The following is a 22,666-nucleotide window of genomic DNA, read 5'->3' as shown; positions in this document are numbered from 1 at the left end:
CTCACAATGTTTTACTTCTTTTTAAGAAAGAATGTAATTAATTTTACCTAGTTAGTAGTTGGAAGTAGTTGACTTTAAATAGATTTTGAGAGTAAATTGCTGGTAAGTGTCTCTATCAGTCAATACTAGCTAATCCTGTGGTATTTCACAGCCAATAGCTTCCAATTAAGTCCCGGTATCGAGGGAGATGTCGCTGACAGTATCAATAACATCTTTCTGACCTTCTGTTCCTCATTCTGTTCTTGTCTCTACTTGAGTCTTCTCCCCTCTCTCTGCCTCCACACTCGTAGCGTTGTATCAGTGTCACTTTTAATGGTTTTTACTACACCTCTACTCTGATCCACGAACAGCAGTCGAGCACGATAACAGTGACATTATCCTATATTTTGCTGTTGGATTTCTCTGGCTAAGCATCACCAAAATTGTTTATTTATAAAGGTAATCTGCCTCTCTGTTGTAGTTCAGTGACTCAACGGTGTGTAATTGCAGCTGCTAATACCACTGCTATCTCCATGGTTACACTAATAACAACATCATTGTTTTTTTGTTTTTTCTCTGTTCACAGTGAAGACTTGTGGCAGTAATCTTCAAGGGCCGTCAGGAACCTTTACATCTCCTAACTTCCCAATTCAATATGAGAGCAACGCACAGTGTGTGTGGATAATTACTGCTTCAAATCCCAACAAGGTAAATCTCCTCCTCTCTCCTTTCTCCCTCTTTGTCTCGTTGTCTCTGTTTGTCAAATAAAGTCTCAAATTCAAATTGCTGTTGTTAATTACCACACACTGCTATTAATCATTTGGAAGAAAGTGCAATGTGACTATTTGATCTGCTTATCCCTTTAACTCGTAGCATCAACTGTCCAATCATTACCTTAATACTAAGACACATATTTTAGAGATGTATTCCATACATAAATATAAACCATTTCTTTTTCACCTGACATACAGTCTGCTCACTTTGTGCCCCAAAAATATATATTTAATAATTAAACCAATATCATAAACATGAGACGACTAATGGCTTGAACTAATGACTACTAGTTGTCCAGGAAAATCTTTTTTCAGAGACAGCCCTGGAAATCGATAGAAAAAAGAATGTTAATGGCCTCTAATTAGAGGGTGGGCAGCTCAACTCAGTGAGCAGCTCCTGTCTCACACATTGTTATTACCTGAATGAACATTTGGAGTATGTACAGAGTTGATGCTTTGCATGTAGGCTGTAGTCTCATTATTCTCTGCAAGTGCACTAAAGCTAAGCTGGGGTGACGATGATAACTCACACCAAAAGGGGACCTTAATGCCTACAAGTGAATGATGGGGTCTAAGTGGGGCTTGTAAATTGTTAAATAAGCAAGAGCAAGGGAGCCTTATTTTAAAAAGCATATTTGAAATATAGTATGCTGCAGTGTGACAGTATATCATGTGTAAATGTGTGTGACCGCCTGAACTCGCTCGCAGGCTTTCCTCCATTTGCATTTTATGCATTCAGTATAATTTTTAATTGATATAACACAGCAGGTCTTACAGGCATTTACAAAGTTAGCTTAGCTGCATTTTTCCATAATTGAAATGTGTTGATAGTAATTCATGTAGGAGGTACTGTAAATTACATGCTAGTCAGAGCGTATCAGTGTCTAATTCTCTGTGATTGGTTAATCCTGCAAAGGGGCAGGTGATAGGCTGGAGGTTAGATGAGTAGCTGTGATTGGTCGCCTTATGTCCCAGGAGAAATCTGATCGGTATTCAGGAGACACCTCCTTATTCCACTCAGGGTCACAGTGGTGACCGCTCTGTTGTCAATGGCAACACCTGCGTCAGCACCATAGGGACGCACATACACATATGCGCGCATTCACATGCACACAGACCCACTTTTACATATGCGCGTGCTCAAATACACGGTAGCTCTTTTAACACCCTCACAAATACAAGCACACACACACACATATATATATATATATTGTGCACATGCTCAAAACCTTTGTTTCTCTGTCTTTCCCTCTCCGTACTCACACACTCAACTCTTTCTGTCACTGCCCAAGGCCTGTGGTTTATAGCCTACAGCAATACATTCTCTGTTGAAGGATACAATGTGTATGTGACTGTTGAAGGCTATAGAACTAATGCCCTTCTGTCTGCACCCTGCAGAGTGCATGTGTGGCTGTGTCTTTGTGTGTGTGTATGTGTGTGTGTTTGTAAGAAGTTGAAAGACAGTGCATATGTATTATGTATGATTATGGATACTGCCAAACACATTGTACTAAATGAAGACCAAATCAACTGAAGCTACATCAAGACAGTTGTACCGCCCTTTACCTTTACCAGCTTTATAGATACTACTATTATTTCATGTACTTGTCATGAACTATACTGAATCATATATATGTCATGTACCATACTGAATCATATGCATGTCTTTTATCATGCAGCATCATTTATACAGTATGTCATGCACCATACTGATTCATAGACAAGTCATGTACTACATTGCATCACACAGTATACATGTCTTGTACGATACTGCATCAAACTAGATGTCTTCACAAGTCTGTAAATTTGTACAGTACCTGACCTGACGAGGACGTTCATCCATTTAGAACAAACACAGACGAGGTGCCCTGGGGCTGAGACAGGCACCATAATCCTCCCTTCTCTTTTACCACATTTCCTCTCTACCTCTAAAATAATAATATTTCACGAAAATAACAAACACGTTTTTTATTTATTTAAAGATGCTATACTGCATTTTTTATTACTTTGCCCTGTTGCACCCTAGTGTGGAAAACATTAACAACAACTTTTAAATGTCACATTCAAAACTTCACTCAACAGTGAAACAGTCCTGGCTTTATACAGTGAAATTTCCGTGCAGTTTTACTTGGTTGACACTTTGGTGAAACAAAGTTGTAGTTGAGGTGTACAGCCCTCTGCAACACACGAAACAACTTTTTGAAACTAGTTTCATGTAATAGCCAATCAGAATGCTGATAACGTGTCAGATGATTATATCAAACATTCCATATTCCAAACATTTTAACCGATTTTAACAGATTGATTTCATCTTGACAACGTCTTGAGGCAAAGGTTGTAGTTTTGAGGAGAATCAGAGCTTTGACATTATGTAAAATACAATCATATATCAAGCTAATGTTTAATACTAAGGTCGGACCGTGATAAATAAGAGGTATCTATTTATTTATTTATTAGGTGATGCACTCACCGGAGAATAATTGGATTATACTCCTTGAATAGAGTGTGAAATAATCCTCTGGTCTCTTTTGAGTAGCCAGGGGGTCGTGTTTTGTCACCAAGCATATCAATAAGCATTAATGCAACAATAGCTCTCTCCCTATACTCTGGGCAGCCATCATGAAATAAAGTAGCCAGCTGAAAAAGCGATCCAAATTGATATTATCTGGTGAGATAAGAGTCAAAGATGCAAATGTAATTACAATGACACTTCCCACTTGAAATAATCTAACTATAAAAAAATACCAAACAAGCCAGCTAATTTTAGAGAAATTAACTTTTTAGTTGTGTTGCACGAGACTTTGTGCAAGTTACAACCTGCAACTAGTTGCGCGGAAGGGTCGTTGTGGAAAACCATCTCTCCCACACACACACAGACACAGGTATATGGTACCTGACCTGAGGAAGACGGACATCCAGTTAGACAAACACAGATGAGGTGCTCCAAGAGCTGAATCACATACCACATAAACCTTAATGTAGCTGGTCCAGCTGGTCAACCTCTCTTGCTGCATTTTGTATTACCTTATGCACTAACACTCTAGTGTGGAAAACTTTCAGACTTTCAAATGTCACATTAAAAACTTCACTCAGCATTAAAACAGTCTCTTGAAACTGTGGCAATTATTTTTTTCAGCAGCAGAAATACACCTGGAAACATTACAAAATTATTATAATGAAGTTTAGTGTGCCATAGAAAGCTGTCTAGCCTGAATTAGCCAAGATGCAACTCTCTAAAAGTAACGATTAAAAAAACTCTCTATAGCATATCAAGGTCATAAGATGTAAAGATCGTTTATTATCATCAGACAACACAGGGTTGCACCACGAAATTAGAGCAGTAGTGGTAGTAGTTCCTTTGTGATACACACACATGCAATGTATGTATAGATAGTTAATTAAATTCGGAGTAGAATAGGAAAAAATATAAAGCAAAATAAAACTAGAAGAATGTACTCAGTACAGTGCAGAACCCCACCAGGCAAAACATGGTGACCCACCTTGTGGTTGTACGCCTCAAACAACCAGTCAGGTTGCAGCTCATGTCCATTTCTGTCTAGACACATTTGTGTGTGCACACACACACACACACACACACACACACACACACACACACACACACACACACACACACACACACACACACACACACACACACACACACACACACACACAAGCAATTGCAAATTCCTTCCTGACTTATGCCTGGGGTTGATATTAAAATGATATTCACAGTTGGTTAGATATATACATTTACATTAAACTAGAGGTCTTCATGGGTCTGTAAATTTGTACCTGACCTGAGACTTGTACCGCATAAACCTCAAGGTAAGTGGTTCCAACTGGTCATCCTCTTTTCTCTCTTACCACATTTCCTCCGTACTTCTAAAAAAATCATTAAAACAAAAATAACAAACAAATTTTTTATTTATTTAAAGATACCATACTGCATTTTTTATTACCTTATCCAGTCACACCCTAGCGTGGAAAACCTTTAAATGTCACATTCAAACTTCACTCAGATGAAAAGAGTGTTATATTTCCCTTGTGAAACTGTTGCAATTATTTTTTCAGTAGCAGTAATGCACTTGGTTACAGAACAAATTGACCAAAATGAAGTTCAGTGTTCAGCTTAAATCAAAGAGAAACTAAATATCTCTAAAAAATAATAATAAAAAACAACAATCTCCAACATGATTACGCTACATCCTAGTAAATGTCCTGTTGGGTGCAAGCTAATTTTTTTCAAATATCTGAGACCCTTAGCAGATGAAGTCAACCTGACCTGGAATAAAGATGGTCAGCTACTCAGATTTCAGGGATCAGGTCTTTTTGCAGAGATCTTTGCATTAAAAGTTTTTTATACCATACCTGATCTGCATGTCTTTGGAAATCTCGATGTGAACCTTGGCCTGCAGTCACAGTCATTACAGACACTTAGAGAAATTATGTAATTCTGTTCTCATTAATATACTAAACTCATTTAAAGAGCCAGATGAAAGTACAAAGCAGAGACAAAGCTGAACTTGACGAAGAGTGACAAATCTTTTGGAATCCAAACCATCTCCTATTTTCATTCATCTTTCATCTGTCTTGACAAGTTGTTGTATTCATGTGGGACACCTGTGAAGGACGGTCAATATGTATCAGCAGCTTTGTTTCTGTCTGACTTGTCTTACTACCATCAGATAAGCATAATTTCTTTCCAGTGGTCTTTAGGCAGAATTTGAAGAAAGACACTTTAAAGTCGGTGAAGCCAGTAGTATAAATCAATCAATTTGAAGTTTTCAAACTTAAGAATTATTTAACTGACATGCATTATGATTTAAAGGAGCAATCCAAGTGTGCTGTATTATTTTTCTGAGAGGAGCTGTATTTAATATCATCATCATACACGTCAATACACATTTATTTCAAGCTACTATAAGCGATTTGTGTTGATTTTGAAAGCCCATATGGACAAAAGCGGTAGTGTTTCCACCACGAGAACCCCAAAATATAACAATAAAGAATAAAAATATCTAAAGAAAAATCTCATCCTGCTTTTTTTAACTGGCTAACATAACTTCTCCTTCTCCTGTAAACATAGGTTCCAGTTCCAGTCTACTTTTGTGTGACAAATGTCATGTGATGAAACATAACCTTATATGTCCTTTTATTTTCAAATGGGACACAAACCCTGGACTGCTGGGTGAAAGTCCTGTATTTGTCCATCATCCATCCACTCCACCTCCTCCGTATGTAGACTTTCTCCCTTTACACCATGTTAACAGTCAGATGGGTTTACACTGTAATCACCTGAAAAGCCTGAAGCGCCGCTTTCAGCCTCGACCGGGTCCTGTCTCTGTCTGTATCATCAAGTGGCAGTGACAAATCATCAGTATGTGATGAGTTGGGAATAAGACCGGACTGGGCAACAGGCATTAAGAATAACTATATGGAAATAGCCAATCATCTTACAGATTGTCTGATCTGCTCATGTAGGTCATATAGAAACATGAGTATTAATAAACTGACACTATTTCATAACCAGTTAAAAACTCCTTGTAGATGTGAGGGATAAAAACATCAGCCTTTTAGTCTATTAGGATATAAATCAGATAAATGGCTTTTCTATATATAACTATATTGATTCTGTAATGATCTCTCTCTATATATATATATATATATATATATATATATATATATATATATATATATACATATATGTATGTGTATATGTATATGTATATGTATATATGTATATATATACATATATATATATATATATATATATATATATATATATATATATATATATATATATATATATATATATATATATACACACACACATATATATATACACACACATATATATAATTCATGGTTTGATACACAGACACAGTTAAGGTTTGCTTGTGTTGTGTTGAGCACTTTTCAGTGTTTTTAGGTTAGTGTTGGTTTAGGAATTCATATTCTGTCATGGTTTAAGTGATTAGTGGGCAACAGGGAATCGCAGATTCAGAAACACTTCTAGTAGAGTCTGAGGAAATATAGTAGCTCAAAAGCAGGCTTATGTTGGGCAGGTGGTGGAGGCGAACAAACAGTGGGGAATTGGCAGGTAAACAACAGGTAACAGGCGAGAACAGAACGAGAGCATTGTGATCTGGCGAACTGCAGTAAAAACCTGTCCTCAATTAGGAGGCTGATGAGGGAGTGAGGGGCAGCTTAGTGGGCAAGTGAGCGGTCAGTTGATCTCCTGAGGAGGGAAGACACACAAATACACACTCAGAAAAGAAAGAGAGGTTGAAGAGGGAACACATTCAGAGTAAGTCCCATCTGAGGCAGCCTCTCCCACTAGCAGAGGATCTCTTTTTTTATTGCGTGTACACGTCTCTCCCTATTTCATCCTTTCCTCCCTTCTCTCGTTCTCCCTCTCATCCTTCTTTTTCCGTCTTTTTTACACTGCCCATCCCTCCTCCTCTCTCGATCCCAGAGGCTCTGTCCTCAGAATTACCCAGATTCTTCATTAAAGAGCTCAGCCTGAAACCATCAAATTACTATGGAGAAAGAGAGAATGCAGAGGAGAGAGGGGGAGGCCACTGGAGGGGAAAAAATCTGTTTTTCACTGTTTCACTCCTATCGCTCTCTACATTGCAGCCATTCCCACACATTTCTCACATCTCCTTCTCACACTCTGAAGGTAAAGAGACACAGGATTTCTATAGTTCTCACCCTCTCCTCTCTGTCTCTCTTTGTCACTGTTAGCCTCCTTCCCTCCATCCCTCTCTTTCTCTCTGCCTGCCCACCCCTCTGCTCCCTCTCTCAGGTTAAGTGTTAATGGGGTTCTATAGCTCTCTGATGTTATTGCTTCATTTAGTTTTGGCAGAATGAGCCTTTAGAGCCAATTCATTCTCTCCTGTTCTCATTTAACCTTGGGGGTGGCATGACGGGATGGCCATTACTAAACTTCTCTTCTCTTCTCTTCTCTTCTCTTCTCTTCTCTTCTCTTCTCTTCTCTTCTCTTCTCTTCTCTTCTCTTCTCTTCTCTTCTCTTCTCTCAAAAAACAAATCTTATTGTACTATTGTCTTGTCCTCATTTTCCCCATCATTTAGTTTCTTCTTTTGTCTTCCATGTTCCCATCTTCTGTGATAGCAGCAAGTCAAAGCACTTTCTTCATATCTTTTGTTTATGATGCATGAGATGAGGTGAAAGTTGTGGCAACTTCATGTCTACTCTTTTTCAGTCCTCTAAAACAGCTGGATGCAAAGCAACCACATGCAAATGATAGATCATGCTCCATTACATGAAATGACAGCATTGGGTATGAACTGGCTTTGCGTCACTTTATGCACATTTGCATTCACAGTGTCATGCATAACCCATGAATACAAGAGGACTACCGCAGCGGTGTCATGCTGCATGTTTAGTTAACAACACTGTGACAAACACAGAGGAAAAGTAACACAAAAGCACTTGTATTGAGTAAGAAGGGAAAGTTACACTTTTGGGTAGGCTTTCTTTGTGCTAATTTACAATGCCCTGTAGGTCTACAGAAAGCAGACACATGCACTGAAGCCGTGAGGCAGAAAAACAGAAAGAATCCCTGCTCTGGCTTCTTTTGCTGGCTGTTGGTAATAAAATGGCCTGCTTTTATATTTTCATGACAGCATGAACAGCGTAGCACTTTTTTAGGGCTCAGGTTCAGAAATGTTAAACATTTAGCAAAAGAGCACAGTGATTCAAATACATTTCTCAGTACAGTAGTTGCATAGCAACCATAAAAGCCATGCGCAGCCTTTCCCACAGGTTCCTGCTCAGAGTAGCTATCTAAAAATGAGGCACCTGGTGTATCCAGCTCAATGTAAGTAAGGGGGAAAAACACTAAGTTGCAAAGGGGCCTGGCCATCAGTCTTCATCAGCTAAAGCGCGGCTCTTCTCACAATGGCACATTTATATAGTGTAGGCGGAAACATATTCAAGGGGAGCGGATGGCCGAGGTTTTAGTGTAATACTGTCACAGACGATCTATTACTCCCGGGTCATCTGCGCCCCCTTTATATCACTGACTGTGCATCTCGCCAGGTGTTTCAGACATTCCTACAGTAACTGTATCTTAAAGCTATCCTCGATCTTATTATGGTATGGGTAGGGAGGAGCCTCCCCCACCTCACTGTCTCCACGACAACCAAAGGAAGTGCTTTATCAAGCAGAAATCCAATTCTGTCGCCTCATTGGCTAGAAGCCATAGATGGATGGAAAGAAGGAATGCAGCAGCCAATTAGAAAGAGAGAGACAGAGAGGGTGACAGCAAGAGAGAGGGAACGATAGAGAGAGGCAGGGGAGATGTAGGGAGAGATGGATGTTTTCATGAACACCAACCTATTAGAGGGTAGAGAGAAACATGTAGAGTATTCAGTTTCATCTATCGCACATAAACACAACACTGAAAATGATACAGAACACAAATAAAAACTGACCCACACACGGTCAGTAATGAGGTTCTGATCTAAGTTACAGTACAGCATTCACAGACATACACACATAGACACACACAGGCACAGTGTAATGTAGTTATACTCTAGCTGTGTTTAATGCTGTGTGAACAGTGCTGATGTGGCTTTAAGGTGTTCTATAAAGGATATATACACAGAGATAGACCGGTTTGTCTGGTCTCTTTCCACCACAGCACTGAAGTCTCTTTCAGATAGACAACTAACTAAACCACAAACGGCTGTTATTTCTATCAGTTTACATCATGTGCCACTCACTCAGTAACTGCTCCCCGTGCAATTTATTTATTCAGCAGATTTGTTAGAATTTATTGATGCCTTCATTGCCCTCACCTGTTTTGTCAAGGCTCCTTTTCATCATTTTTTTAAGCCAGAGTTCATTTTTTTGGCAAAAAAAAAAAAAAAAAAATGTGGTGAGGAAAAAATCCCCAATGTTTAAATGTAAGCCAAATAACAACAATCAGCATCTAGAAATTTCAGGCAGACAGATGATTGGCAGTTGTAGTAGCACAGTGTCTACTCACCACTGTGTGCTGTGTTTACTGTACTTAAGGGGTATTTTCCAGTAATATATCACTGCCCGTGGTTCTTCAGGAAATGCAGAGCTGGTATAAAATCCACACTCATGAAATCACACCAATATGAAAAAATCATGAGGGGTTTTTGTGTGTTATAGCAGGTAAACAATACAAATACGTGCAGCATATTTTGTTTTCAAATTCATCACTTTTTTAACAAGCTAGTCTTAAAGAACTGCAGCCTGTTGCACCAACGTTATGCAAGTTCAAACTTAACAGAATTATACTGTTAATTATTACTAAGTTTTGAGTTATACATGACAGTTGCTCCACAAAGGTAAGTTACAGTATAACTAAGTACCAACTAAATAGCTACACATGCCACAAGGGTAGGTGTAAATCATAAAATTTCAAAGAACTGATAAGAACCTATTAACTAACTTTTTCCTGCCAAGAACCCCCACAGTATATGTGCATTAGACCTCAAACCCCAAATCTGAGAAGATTTTGTCTTAAGAATCCCCTCTGACAATTATTTTATGTTTAGTTAGATAGTTTTCATTGTTGAATGATCACTATAAATTACAATTAATTGTTTCTGAATCTGCAATTCCCTGTTGCCGACAATTGTTCTAACTTCCAAAATTAAACCCTGAACTTGATCAAAGTTAAAATATTTTATTCTTCCTTTTGCTGGGGACTCCATATAAAACACTCAAATACCTCTGTAGGTCTCTGGAACCCAGTTTGAAAACCACTGAGCTAAGTTATGCCTCAAGTCATCGTGGTGCAACCAAATTTCATATCTGATTTAGTTACATACTAGCAAGTGGTTACTAGCTCTTGCAATCCAGTGCATGTCTAGTTGAAACTAAACTTATTATGGAATATACTGATGTATAGCAACATGTTCTGATTATTGCAACAAGAATGTGCAACATGAAAAGTGGTGTTTTGATAATATTAGTAATAATAATAATTATTATTATTATTATTACACTTATCCCTTTAAATGCAGAATCTGGTATTGCATCCCTGTCACATTTTGATTGTGTTCATATACAGTACAACTAATTTGCAGCACATTAATTTGAGGGAAACGTAATGCACCAATTAACAACAAAAACGTTGTTACTGAACATATCAAAAAATGTTCAATGTTAAAAAATAAATTAGGTAAAACAGGTAATCTTGCCATACATTATCCAGTCTCAGTGATGCAGCATTATTCAAAGCAGTGACTTGAGACATTAAACCAAAAACAAAGCGCTTTTGTGCCTGAATCTAAACAAAATCAAAATCTTTCCTTTGTTTAACCAAAGTGCTTTTATTACTTAAATTTACCCAAAATCACAATCTTTCCTTACCATCCTGAAAGAGACAAAAACCCTGCACTCTTGTGTGATAGTCTTCCACTTTATTCTCGTGCCCTCCACCTGAACCACCTTCTTGCGACTACAGTGTGTTATATAAATGTACTGTGTAGTTCAGTGAAACAATTATTGTCCCTGAACATAATCCATGCAGCAATTACGTTGTCAAGACAACGTAATTATGAAAGCAATTTAAAAACATATAAATGTAATTTATAGGAGAGAGAGTTGGGTCTTGCCTGTGGATAAAGCATGTAGAAACATTCTTTACATAAACCAATGTACATTATTTATTGTCAGAACTGCCATTGTATTGAAAGCCTGCTGTGGGCTTATAGGAATATTGTGATAAGTGTGAAAATGGTGACTATGTAATCACAGAAATAGACACATTAATCTCCACAAAGCTGTGCCTGTCTGTATAAGTGAGTGTGTCTGTGACAGTGTATACCTGAGTGCTGATGTATGTTTGTGTGTGTGTGTGTGTGTCTGTGTGTGTGTGTGTGTGTGTGTGTGTGTGTGCTTGCCAGAGAGAGTTTAGCAGGTTTGTAGGTGATACTTTAATCCAATCTGCTGCATTACATGCTGATAAGACTGAGTCAGCATTGTGAGCAACTGGCAGATCACTGCTTCATCTTTGCAGCCCCCCTCATTTAACTCCTTTCTGCTCACATCACAGGTGATGGTGGTGTTGCTGCTTGATTTTATTTTGGTATGGCTACGTCAGTGGTAAAGCCTTTTGTAACGTTGAACAAAAAGTCTGCTTCCTCTGCCACATGCAAAATCAAGAGTTGAGCGAGCTTTATGGTGTGAAAGAAATAAAAGATTACCCCTGTGAACAAAAGCAAATCAGGCGTCAGAGCCAACAGATAAGGAGGTAAACAGCAGGTGAGCGGAAAGGCATGGCCGCAGTTTTTTTGTGTTTGGTTTTTCATTTTCTCCCTCTTTCTTCACAGATTGAATGGTTAAGGTCACAGTGACAATAAGCTGTTTATACGTCAGCATGCACACAAGTGGTATCATATCCCCAAGTATTCAGGTTGCATATGAAGAGGAGAGCAGAAAAATAACTGTATTTATGATGTGTGACTCAAACAGAATGAGTACAGGCTACACAAACAGATGCTGAAAAATAAAAATAAATGGATTTCCACATAAATACGCTTACTATTAACAGACCAGCATGCAGGAGACTCTCACACCTGTGTGATGTTTTGGATATTTTTTGAAGTCCTGCAGCAGAATATCAAATCTGGAAATCTGAAAATTCCTCACAGGGAAAAAGGGAAGAGGAGGAAGACTAGGCAAAGTGAGGTTTCAGTCCTCCCCTGAGGGTCAAGTCTGAATTCTAGTTTAAAATATTCTAACACTGTACATTGCAAGCATCAAAGATAGGCTCATTATTGCCCCTCCATTCCTCTCTGTTGCCTCCTCCTCTCATCCCATCTTCCATCTGCCTCTTCACCATCTTCTTCTTTCCCTTTATCTATTCTCCCTTCTCTGCCCATCTCTTCCTTTCTTTATCTCTCTTCCTCCACTCTTCCCGTCTCTTCTCTACTGCCAAATGTGTTTCTCTCTGGTCTTAGATGAAACAGAAACCGTTGGTTTAATAATTCCTGATCAGAGTTTTGAGCTGTGGGCTGATTCTCCCAGCTTTGAGTGCAGCACAGGAGGTGTTTCTTGTCTCTTCCTAGTTCTCCTTGCAACACTGAATGAAATCAAACCACATTGTGTGATGCATTAATGAATTCTAATAATTCACCTATGGACATGTATGAGGAGGAAACGTGTCTTTGATATGGTCTTGAAAATCTAAACGGCTATGGAGCGTATGCTGGTTATGACTGGGGTCAGTAGTATGATATGGATATATAGTTATAATACCCACAGGTGGAATTAAACCCACATCCTCCTGTTTGTCAGACAGAAATTATTTACACTGAGCCAACATACCACAGAAATACTTATGACACTATTCATGTCATTTCTAGTTAATACTTTTCTTTGCCAGTGTTTTCATTTCAATTTATATTGTTTGATATTGGTATTTTTTGTTGCTTTTTTCCTCATTTCATTTAATTTTCAAAGAAAACCAAAAAAGTCATTATATCTGTAAAACTATATTCGTACGCACATGCACATTTGAATTTTAGTGGAGAAAATGCATCAAGCTCAGCTGACACCTGCAACGGAATGAAACGTAAGGGGAATAAAGTAATTTCAATAAAAAGTCATAATATAAGTTGAAATGTTTCAGCAATAAAGTTAGAATTATTCAAGACAAGTTTTAATATTATGATAATAAAGCTGCAATTTTAGGAGAGAAAAGTCGTTATTAGATGAAGTCATAATTGTCAAAGTTTTCTTTTCTTGTTCTTCTATTGTTCTTCTTTTTTTTGCTTTGTTTTGTTTTGTTTAACAGGCATCCCATCTGAACTGATGGTTCTTAAACTTGGATCAGTAAACATCACCATATATTGTGGGGTTCTGAGGTCTCTAATGATTAATGTCTGTTTGCAAGATCTGTTTCTTCTTCTTCCTCTTCTGCGTCTTCTTCCTCTTTTCTATGGCTTTTGACTGAGCAGCCCTGACTTTTGTGAACCTGAATTTAATTAAACTGACTTTGACTCAAGTGGCTTGACATGCATGCGTCTGTGTTTTTCTGTGCGATTGTCAGGTAATCCAGATCAACTTTGAAGAGTTTGACCTGGAGATAGCCTACGATACTCTGACTATAGGAGATGGAGGGGAGGTAGGGGATCCTACAACTATACTACAAGTGTAAGTATTACACCGTCATTTCACCATTTATTTCCTGTGAAAAGTCTCTTGTTTTGTTTTTTGCAGCTAACAATCCATTGTCCATCAATATCTTGATAAAACATTATAAAATCAACCCAGAGATATTCAGTTTGTCACAGAGGACTAAAGAAACCAGAAAATATTCACATTCACATTTAAGTTAAAAGACTTTTCCTTTTTAAAAAATTACTCAAACCACTCAAACGATTATCAAAATACAGTAGGTGGCAAATAATTTAATACTTAATCCATTAATCGTTGCAGCGCTAGTTTTTTTTCTGATCTAGATCAAGCACCGTAGGATAGACTGTGTCAGATGTAGGCTGGCTGTAAAACCCTCAGAGAAAAACTTGCTGTATAAATATTAAAACTTGACTTTACTACATTATTCATCTAGGAATCAGAGGTGTGAAATCACACACTGTATCATATCTCTATTAATGCCAACATGAGTAGTGGTGGTTGTCAGACAGAATAGTGTAGTAGCTGCTTCCAAAAAAAAAAAAGTTTTCAGAGGCAAATAAGCATCACTGATATGTTTAACTTTAAATTATGATGATGAAATATATACAGAGGAGGTTCTGCTGTTTTACCAGGCCGATCATGGCAACAAAACAGCTTCACCAAAGTTATGTTGTGAGATAAACTCCTTAAAGAATGTAACAGCTTTCAGAAAATGTGCTGCCCTGACTGCATTTTCTTTCAGTGATTTCATAAAGCAGATTGTGCAGCACACTTTGTGTTTCCATAACAACCAGCTGCCCTCATTAGCAGCAGCACTATTGTAAGTCTATCGAACACTCAACAACAGAGTTAACATCTTGTACATGAGGTCTAAACGATCAGAGTAAAACTGCCACAAAGTTATGTTCATTTATTTTGTCCATTTTCATTCTGGTTCTTGATGTACAGCCTTCAGCTGCCAGCTAGCTTGAAATCCTTCATCTTCTTTTTCGCAATTAGCCAGATCGTAAAACAGCAGCTCGCATTATGTGTGCTCCACTCAGACGGATGAACTGTTCTTGAATTTTGAAAATGCTCTGCAGTGCCCAAAAGTATAACAGATGCAGAGCCTTTACAAAGTGGATGATATTAATTCACTTTGGAGTCGTCACTGTTAACTTTCATGCCTAAAAGCTGCTGGCAGTGTGAAAAAACGCTGGATGGTATGAATGTACTCTGAGCAATTTGCCTTCCTGCGGGAACATTCTGCAAAACCAAAGCAAACCAAACCAAAGCATTCAACTGCAGCACAGTACACTCCAGCAATTTGTTCACACTCAGAGCAGCACTCGAGAATTTGATTATGGCTGTGATTGCAGTGATGAAAATTATACTTTTTATGATGGTAATTATGATGACAATGATTTAATAGTGATGTATTTTCTGCCCCAGCCTATCAGGTAGCTTTGTTCCCGACCTGATAGTCAGCATGACCCACCAGATGTGGCTTCACCTTCAGTCGGACGAGAGTGTCGGATCTATAGGATTTAAGATCAACTACAAAGGTAAGAAATTAGCTTGTGCTTGTGTGAGCGTGAGAAAAAGTAAATGAATTCTATGTTCGTGAAGGGGCTGAGAAAGAAACCACCTCCATCTGTTGTGCTCCATCATACCCAGGCGGGAAGGCCTGTCTCTTTCTGTTATGATCCACTGTAACTTACAGAAATAATGCTTCTGACTCTTGAAAGACAGAAAGATATAACACAGTGTCACGCTTACACATGAAGAATTGAATTCATAAGCAGTAAAACAGTCTTGCTCAGTTCAGTACACTCGGGGATTTTGCGACTACAGGCTTACGTGATCTGGTATGACCATGGATATATTATGGAGAGCTGGATACTGTGGTTAGAGATTGCGCCCCCCCCCACAGTCATTCTTATGAAAGTTGCTCACTGGGCACTTTCACCATTCACATTCACGACTCTTGTAAACTTTCCAAATATTGTTGGACCAAACTGATCAAATTCTGATAATAAAATAGTCATTTCAGGGGGGTTGTGACACAAAAACATGGTCATAATTTTACAGCTGCTGCTTTTCCAATGATTGCGTATGGAGAAAATGCCTTTTTGGCCGCTGTGCATCACTTAATGAATGCAGGAGTTGCAATACCCGACAATACGATGCCAAAATTGCTTCATAGTCCAACTCTGTTCCTTGTGTAATTTCAGAGACTTTATCATATAAATACATTGAGGATATAGACCCATTAAAAGCAGACAAATCAGACAAAAACAACAATTGTCTAAAATTGTATGTAACAACCATCATAAATATCATCACAGTTCAGACAGACATTAAAGTGCATGTCAGTAACTACATACCAAGAAGTATCATAGAAATAAACTGTAGTTTAGTTTACACTACTCAGTCAATTCACTAAGTTTTGACTGACTGTGTCACTGACAAACATTTCACCGGCTTTATCACTGAGAAAAAACAAGGACATCTAGAAACATGTTTGTCATTCCCAGGTTGTAGTGTTGTTCCACCCACAGTCAGTCGGGTCGCCTAATGATGAAGTCTTTTAAAGCAAGTCACTCAAGAGAATCTTATCTAACCTACATAGTCTCACATTAAACCAAAACCCCTGGAAAACTTTTTTTTCATGTATCTGACATGGAACAACTTGGAGGAAATATATTTACCGAGACCTGCTAAGATGCACAAATGAGTGAAGTGACGATGACTCTTTCACTGATTGTTTTTTTGGATTGAAAGGGTGTCAAATCTCTGGATACTGTCTGTGTATTTGTGTGTTATGGATGTAAGGGTTGGAGGCAATGCTGTCTTGTCTAAAACCACAGAAGGTCCACAGATCATCACAGGTCGCTCTCAGTCAGCATCGTAGATGGTTTTGTTTGCAGATGATTTGTGTTGTTTTAGGATGGCATAAGAAAAAAGTAGAGATCAACCTGGGTGCGTACCCTTAGATACTGTCTTTCAGATTTTTTTATGTTAGATATCTATGTGAAGGATTTACCCTCGCGGTCTATTTTCACTTGGAATTTATCTTTTCACGTTGCCTGATATCACACTGAATTGTCAGCTTCCATAGTCAGTCAGCTTGTGGGAGTGGATTTGTAGGGAACTTTTCACATCCAAAAGTCAAATTCTCTTGATCAGACAAAAGTTATTTCATTTTTCAAACCATGGAGTATATTTCAGGGTATGTTCTTCAACTTTCAAGTCCAATTTTCTGCTTTATTTTTCTTAAAAAGTTCATATTTGTCTAGCAACAACTGACCTTTATCTTAATATCAATTAAAAACAGTTTTTATCTGTTCTGTCGAAGCAGTTTCCGCCATACTTAAAATATTAACCTTTCCAAAGTTCTCTGTTTGATAGATGTAGTGTGAATTTGATTACAGCCCATGAAATACAAAGAGGTGAAGCTTTGCTGCAGAAGTGAACTTTGTTAGCCTCATTTGGGTGTCATCGTCTGTGGATTTATTGTCATAATGAGGTCACAGCGCCGTGTCTGGTAATGCAGCGAGTTCCAGAAGTGGTTGGACAATGAGACATTGTTTTGATATATCTTTGCCCTCTATGCTCCTTGAGTTTCAATGTGAAGTTGAAATGATACGGTCTCTAAATGATGGAAATCTAAACAGCTACGGAGCATATGCTGGTTATGAATGGGGTCAGTGGAATGGTGTGTATATAGTTACGATCCCCACAGGTGGAATTGAATCTACATCCTCTTGTTTGTCAGACAGAAACACTATGCTCTGGGCCAACGTGCCACAGAGTTCGTTCTCATTAATCTAATACTTTTCTTGGCCAGTGTTTTTACTTTAAATGGTATTTTTTGTTGCTTTTTTTCTCATTTTAGTTAATTTTTACTAGGTTTCATTGTTCATTATGTCTGAACATCTATGTTCTGTGGTATAAGTGTATTTGCGCACATGCATATTTGAGTTTAAGTGGAGGAAATGTGCCAAGCTAAACTGACACCTACAGCAGAGTGAAATGTTAGATGAATAAAGTAATTTCAATAAAAAGTCATAATATTATAAGTCGACATGTTTCAGCAATAAAGTTGGAATTTATCAAGACAAGTTTTAATATTATGAGAATAAAGCTGTAATTTTAGGAGAGAAAAGTCATTATATTATCAGATGAAGTCATAATTGTTCAAGTTTTCTTTTTTACTTTACTTTTCTTTTTCTTCACTTTTCTTGATTAAAAGAACCAACAGTCCAGTTGAATTGAATGTTTTTGCAATTGTTGTATTGTGTATTTTTAATTCTGCAATTCAACATGTTATACTTTAATTCAGTAATGTACAAAGTTACTCAAACAGAAATTTGAAATTTTAGTTTTCATATTTGATTTCTTTTGTAGTAGTAGTATGAGCTATCATCAGCTCCAAACCATGCAATAGTCTAAAACACATTATTAGATAAAGAACAGCATATTTAAAACTTTCCAGCGTGTCAGACTCACTTTAAATCATAAAGGGCATCTGCTAAGGAGCTGCACAATAGCTGTGCATATCCTCATTCATTTCTCCTGAGTAATTTTCCCTTAGAGATCGATAGAAAAATTAATGGAGAGAACCACCGTTTAAATGCATCCATGCTTATAATAATACTCCATTGTAAGAGCACGATGGCCTGATGTTCTTTTATTTGCAGGGATTTGGCTGTCTATATTCTAGGCATATTCTAAATACTTTTAACAATGGATAATATATTTATACCCTGTTTATCCTAGAAGCATAATCAGACGCCAGAAAATGGTGTGTAGGTGTTCACTGGATCGGCTGGCCGGATGATATTTTCGGCCAATATTAGCTCGTCACAGATATAATGGTGTATAGCAATGTGTCAGCTTATGAGTAACAACTCACTTCAGTACAGAAATACGTAAGATATGTTGCTGTAATTTAGTCACAGTATCAGCATCACATTGTTTGTTAACCAGAGACCTTAGAGAGAAGTTTACTCAACTGTAAAATCACATACATACTCACAAACATCTTTAATATTATGTAAGATTTATTAATCTAATATCTCTTTTTGTGTGTGTTTTTTACTATCATGTCCAGGATCATCTATGCTTTCATATCCTGTAATGATACTCATATCTAAGTCGTTCATAATTCTTAAAAGTTGGTGTGTTTATCCTTCTGTCAAGAAATGTGGGCTTTTCTTTTGTACATAAATCCCTACCCCCACCTTATATACTGTTGGCTTGCTGGTTTGTTTATAACATACAGAGCTAACTGTAAACAGGCAAGAGGCCATTTGTTGCTAACTTAAATGGATGACCCCAAAAACAAAATACATATTCTCCCTCTTACCTGTAGTGCTATTTATCCATCTAGGTTGTTTTGGTGTGAGCTGCCGAGTTTGGGAGATATCAGCTGCAGAGATGTCTGCCTTCTCTTGAATATAATGGAACTAAATGGCACTCGGCTTGTGGTGCTCAAATTAACATTTAAAAAAATCTCAACAGCAATGTCTCTTTCCAGAAATCATGAGCTGGTTATTCAAAATAATCCACCGACCTTGTTGTTGTTTCATGTAGCAAGTACTTTATTTTTGGTAGAAATATTGTTTCTTCCTAGTAAAAAAAAAAAAAAAAAAGGTATTTTCGGGAGATGGTACTATAGACAGAAAGAAGTTCCTACATGAAACGGCTCACAACAAGGTATGTGGATTATACTGATTTCTGGAAATACATTGCTGACAATTAATTTGTTGGAAGTATGTGATTGGTGCTTTGAGCTCCACAAGCCAAGCCAACTTAGCAACTCACATCAAAACAATCTAGATGGCTAAAAAGCACTACAGGTACAGTGACAGGAAAAAATATGTTTTTGAGTTTGGAGTAAATCCCATCCCTTTAAGTAAAAACCTCAATTGAGGCACATATTCTGACATTCTGACATTTCCAAAGAATGCTCCTAAAACCTGAATAATATCAGCATATCCCACGTGTCTTTGGAAAGTGCTACAATCAGAATAAAGCCTTATTGGGAATATCCACACTGAATAGGCCTCAGAGTATTGTCCTTTTCTGAATATTAGTGGAAAATGAGAGTGCATGTATATGTAGTCACTGACTGAGTGTGTGTGTGTGTGTGTGTGTGTGTGTGTGTGTGTGTGTGTGTACATTACATATGTACATATGTATATATGTATATATACATGCATCCCTTAATTTGGCTTTGACTCAAACCCAAGTAGCCTGAAAAATTCTACCAATTCTCAGTGCAAGATTAATGTGTTTGTCTCTGAGTGCTGGCTCCATCACCCACAAGATTTACTAAAGGTGGGTGCCTGTGGTATTAGTGGGTTTTTGAGGAAGAAAAAGGAAGAGAGATGCTGTATGCGTGTGTGTGCGCGTGCGTGCCTGTGTGTGTGTGTGTGTGTGTGTGTGTGTGTGTGTGTGTGTGTGTGTGTGTGTGTGTGTGTGTGTGTGTGTGTGTATTCCTAAAGCCACATCCCATAGACCTTGGCTATGAAATATAAACATTATCAGTAACTCTAGCCTTGCTGCAAAGTCACCGATGCACTGCACAATGTATGTGTGTGTGTGTGGGTGTGTGTGTTTGTGTGCATTAGACAGGTCCTCCATCAGTGAGCCAACGAAGCTCTACCAACAAGTCACTCACCTCTTTCACTCCGCACATTCTCCCTCTCCCCCTCTTCCTTTCTCCCTCTGTCTGTCTCTCCATCGGCCTCATTTTTCCTCATTAGCCATCTCTCTATCCCCCATTCTCTTTTTCCCTTCTTTCGAAAAATCACAACATTTTCTCCATCAGTTCCCGTCTAATGCACGGTTGTTTGGTTCCTCTGCGTCTCCCTTTCTCCCTCTCTAAACGCATATCCTGTATCAGAACTCCTCTCTTGTGTTGTCTTTCATCTGACCAGTTCTTCCTCTCTGTTTCTCTTTTTCTGGCTCTCTCTGTCTAATGCCCCCATCTCTCTCAATCCCTTTCTTTTTCTTGTCACCATTCATCTATTATTAAAGTCAAGGTCACCAACCTTGCAACACTTTGACTCCACTACCCGTTGCTAGGCATACAAATCACACACAAACACTCCAACACACACACATATAGCAATCCAGACTGCCTGTACAGCAATCTTTCAGTCTGCCCTGACTCACGGCATGTCACAGCTATAGATTTAAGGGAGCGCAGCAACATTATTGACATCATTTACATTAAAGTTTCAGTGAGTTTCTGTCTACTCTATGAATAAATGAATTGATCATAAGCTTATATATCTGTCGGCACACACATAAAGAGGTGCCATTGGGGTTTTAGAGCGTAATATATTGGTGAGTGTATGCATTTGTTTGTGTGTGATTGTGGACTTATGCGATGGCAACAGTTCAAGCACTTTCAAAGCATAATATTTGCCTTAAATTTGCTTCTTTTTTTTTTTTTAGTTCAACAACAATAAAGCCACGTCTCAGTGATTTATTTTCATTTTGTATGAAATGAAAAAGATATTGAGTGTCTTAATGCACAGATGCATGTCAGGGTTTCTCTTATGTATTTATAGAATGATATCTGATGTAAAATTGGCTTTTGGTTGTTTTGAAAATATAAACTGCCACAGTAAGGTTAAAGGCATGCTATGCAGCACACTATACCATAATATCATCTCTTTAAATCACGTGTCAAATGCAAGGCACCACATTTTAGGTGACCTGCAAGAGCTTGTGAAGAATATTGTTTGCTGCATTACAGAAATATCATGTTCACAAACTGCATGTCCCAGAATGAACGCCAGTTTTGTTATCTGTGCACTGAAGGCATCTAGCTTCTAGATAGTGTCGCAGTATCATATAGCTGTTTCCTTAGTGGCTCTCTGAGTGAGTGGTTGTGGGTAGAGACGTGAATAGTAGCAGCTGAGAAAAAAGTCTAAGGAAAGAAAAGTTGATGGGAAGGCAGTTTAATGAGTGAATGCATGTTTGTGCTTAATGGAGACAAGCCAGTATGTCTTCTTCATTTTATAATAAGTATTACTTATTACTAAAACCAATAATAAACAAATGCAGTCAATTCTATAGTATGATAACAAGTATATACCTCCATATAGTCCTACATTTACAACCAGTCCTTTGAAATTGAGTTTGACACCTTTGCCCTAAATTACCACTTATGACCCCTGAGCAGTGCGTGGTGCTGTCCTTATCTGCACAGAACCTGCCCTTTGCCCGTATTTTCTTATTTTCTCATATATTGCTGTGTTTGGGGTGTTTCTGGGCTTCAGCCTGTTTGACAGCGTTGTGTAGCCCTGAGTCAATACAGTGTGCAGGTTTTGAGGATGGGACACTATGAAAGCGTAGCGACCAGCAGTTACATCACATCCTCTGTCTCTTCCTTTTGTTCTTTGTCTGCGAGAGTTGCAGAAAGAGATATAGACACATACACACCCAGGCAGAGCAGACTGAGGATTGCTTTTGTATTCACACAAAATCCAGCACTGTGCAGAGGTTTTGGCGTGTTTATTTACGCTTTAAACTGTAGTTGCATGGAAACAATCAGAAAATAAGATTTTATAACCCTGATTTGGCCCAATTTTAATGATGTGTTTACAAATGAGGGTTCATATTCTACCTTTAAATCAAAAAGATTACAATGGATATCTCAGGAATAATTTTTATATTAATTCTCACTTATTTATTAAAGTTAATATTGTGAATATTTGTTGTGTGTCTTAAATAGATTGTTTTATAAAATGATAAATATTCA

The 22,666-nt window shown here is 37.9% G+C and overlaps 1 protein-coding gene across 1 annotated transcript in view; it reads left to right on the top strand.

Moving 5' to 3' along the window:
• The window catches only part of csmd3b (CUB and Sushi multiple domains 3b), a 456,383-nt gene that overhangs the window by 305,182 nt on the left and 128,535 nt on the right, over positions 1-22,666 (top strand). The window contains exons 11-13 of the mRNA XM_084738341.1: positions 566-687; positions 13,817-13,920; positions 15,337-15,449. Coding sequence (XP_084594467.1) covers positions 566-687; positions 13,817-13,920; positions 15,337-15,449 — 339 coding nt within the window. The remainder of the gene's footprint in view (positions 1-565; positions 688-13,816; positions 13,921-15,336; positions 15,450-22,666) is intronic.

Source organism: Lutjanus erythropterus, chromosome 16 (assembly GCF_056507025.1).
Source record: "Lutjanus erythropterus isolate fLutEry1 chromosome 16, fLutEry1.hap2, whole genome shotgun sequence".
NCBI classification, from domain to species: Eukaryota; Metazoa; Chordata; class Actinopteri; order Lutjaniformes; family Lutjanidae; genus Lutjanus; species Lutjanus erythropterus.
This window is presented reverse-complemented; position numbering and strand designations above follow the sequence as displayed.